Source organism: Silene latifolia, chromosome Y (genome assembly GCF_048544455.1).
Source record: "Silene latifolia isolate original U9 population chromosome Y, ASM4854445v1, whole genome shotgun sequence".
Classification (NCBI taxonomy): domain Eukaryota; kingdom Viridiplantae; phylum Streptophyta; class Magnoliopsida; order Caryophyllales; family Caryophyllaceae; genus Silene; species Silene latifolia.
In genome coordinates, this window is record NC_133538.1 from 56,489,115 (window position 1) to 56,491,384 (window position 2,270).

General features: G+C 38.5%; 1 protein-coding gene across 1 annotated transcript; it reads right to left on the reverse strand.

The window, feature by feature from the left end:
* Window positions 1-1,168: 1,168 nt before the first annotated feature.
* On the reverse strand, window positions 1,169-1,849 carry LOC141628103 (uncharacterized). Its single transcript, XM_074441284.1, has one exon. It carries the CDS (start codon window positions 1,847-1,849, stop codon window positions 1,169-1,171), a length of 681 nt encoding a protein of 226 aa, XP_074297385.1.
* Window positions 1,850-2,270: the final 421 nt, after the last annotated feature.

Genomic DNA, 2,270 nt, shown 5'->3' on the forward strand with positions numbered 1-2,270 from the left:
TACGCATAATTGAACTAACTAATTCACAATAATAATAATAATCGAATTAAACATGATGACGAAACGTAAATAATAATTGAACATAAAACTTGCAACTAATAAAGAAGAAGAAGAAATAAGCAATAAGAATAAATTGAAGGACGAAGAACAATTGAAATTACCGAAACTGAAAGAGAGGAATTAGAAATTTAGATCCAAAAACAAAGAAGCAAAAATAACGTTGCAGATAATTTAGCAATGTAAAAGATGCCCTAATAAAGTTCTCTGTTTTGCTTTATATAGAAATAGCTGAGAATTATTAATTAAACGACTAATGGGCCGAATTAACGAGTTAAGCAAACACGGCATGGCATGAAAATAGTCGATCAACTAAAATTCCAGTCGATCGACTAATTCTCTGAGCCAAACCAGTCGATCGACCATTATAGGCAGTCGATCGACGTTTCTGGGAGAACAGCTGCGTCCATCATCACTTTATCATGTTTCCTTACATCTTCACGCATTCCAAGATGATCATTCCCAAGCTCAACTTCACTAGTAACCAAAATGCAACTTCAGGGATGGGTTTTGGCCCTTTTATACTCCTTCGGGTTCAAAACTGCAGTAAATGCAAAACAACACAAAGTAGCCAATTCTTGGAAGGATAGTAGCTTACGCTACTCAAAATAGCCTAGAAATGCGTGCAAATGAACATAATAAACGTATGAAATGGGCACGCATCAAACCTCCTCAAACCAAACTCTTGCTTGTCCCCAAGCAAGCAAAGACTAAAGATATAAACAAATAATGGAACGGTGGACAAGCTCAGAGCTAACTATGCTTCACATGCCCAAACCAATTTAATGCAAGTAGCCAAAACCAATGTACATAATCGATTGCAAATGATTTATACATATGAAACAACTTACTGAACCTTCAACCTTGCAAGACTCGTATATATCGGACTCTCACGGGTCGCTCATCACTCGTTAAAGAACATGGTGAGTATATAGTGTAAGATAGAAGGAAATATAGCCACTCACCTAACTGCAACCTATAAGAACATTTTTTTTTGGTGAAGGGTAAGTATATATAAATCAAAGAATAAAAGTATACAATGTTTAGATCACTTATACAATCATCAGCTTTTCAACACAGAGAACCAAAAAACTAGCTTACAAAGACAAAACTAAGAAATAGAAGAGATCCACTGTTGATCATGTGGTTTGAGTAATCTCTTATTCCTAGCTTTCCATCGTTCCATAACTTCCTTCCAAATATGTTGAACAAGTACCATGGGTTGGATAACCCGTTGAAGAAGAAGCCTAGCCTTGTTCCTAGCAGACCATACAACATAAATAAGCCCAACATAACAAGCACCTGTAAAAAGTTTCTGCAAAACACTACAGCGTGATCTGGCAGAAAACCAACTGACCATATCATGCTCAGAAAAATTGATTCGAAGTTTCAGTTTCATTAGAGCCAAGCATTTCCTAGTGAATTCACACCCCTTGAAAATATGATCATGTGTCTCAGGCTCTTTCCCACATAAACAGCAAAGGACATCCTGGCAAATCCCCATTTGAACCAGCCTATCTCTAGTGAGGAGACGCTTTTGCAAGCTTGCCCAGTAGATAAAGGAGGTCCTAGGTACATTGAGGGGGTTACAGCAAATGAATCTCCAAAGAACCTTTGGCCTAGAGCCTTGAAGCCATTTGTAGCCTGAAGCAATGGTGTAAGATGAAGGCCTATGTTGCCATACATTACCAGAATAGCCAGATTTAAACAAGTCCTTAACCTGGACTATTTTCTTCCATGACCAGCTGCAGTCCAAAGGAGCATTATAGTCAGCCCAGGCACACCCTTTCATATAAACGTGGTTAACCCATTTAACCCACAGATGATCTTGCTTTGTGGCTAGCCAGCTGATATATCTTCCCAAAAGAGCTTTGTTCCAAAGTTTAGCATTCAAAACACCCAACCCCCTTCCTCTTTAGGAGTACAACATTTCTCCCAAGAAACATTTGGGGCTCTAAGGTAGGAATCTTTATCCCCCATAAGAAGTTTCTACAAATAGCCTCCACTTTACACTAATAATGCCAGATGGAAGGAGGAAAATAGAAGCCCAATAAGAATGTATAGTAGATATGACAGACTTCACAAGAGTTAGTCTACCTGCATAAGAAAGTTGCCTTGCACCAAGGGACCTGATACGTGCAACTATCCTTTCTATCAGCTTGCCCCCTTCAAACTTGGAAAGTTTTTTGGAAGAGATGGGCACACCAAGATAC

Bases quoted from the DNA above. Each gene is read 5' to 3' on its own strand.
- LOC141628103 (XM_074441284.1), bottom strand. From the start codon at position 1,849: ATGAAAGGGTGTGCCTGGGCTGACTATAATGCTCCTTTGGACTGCAGC.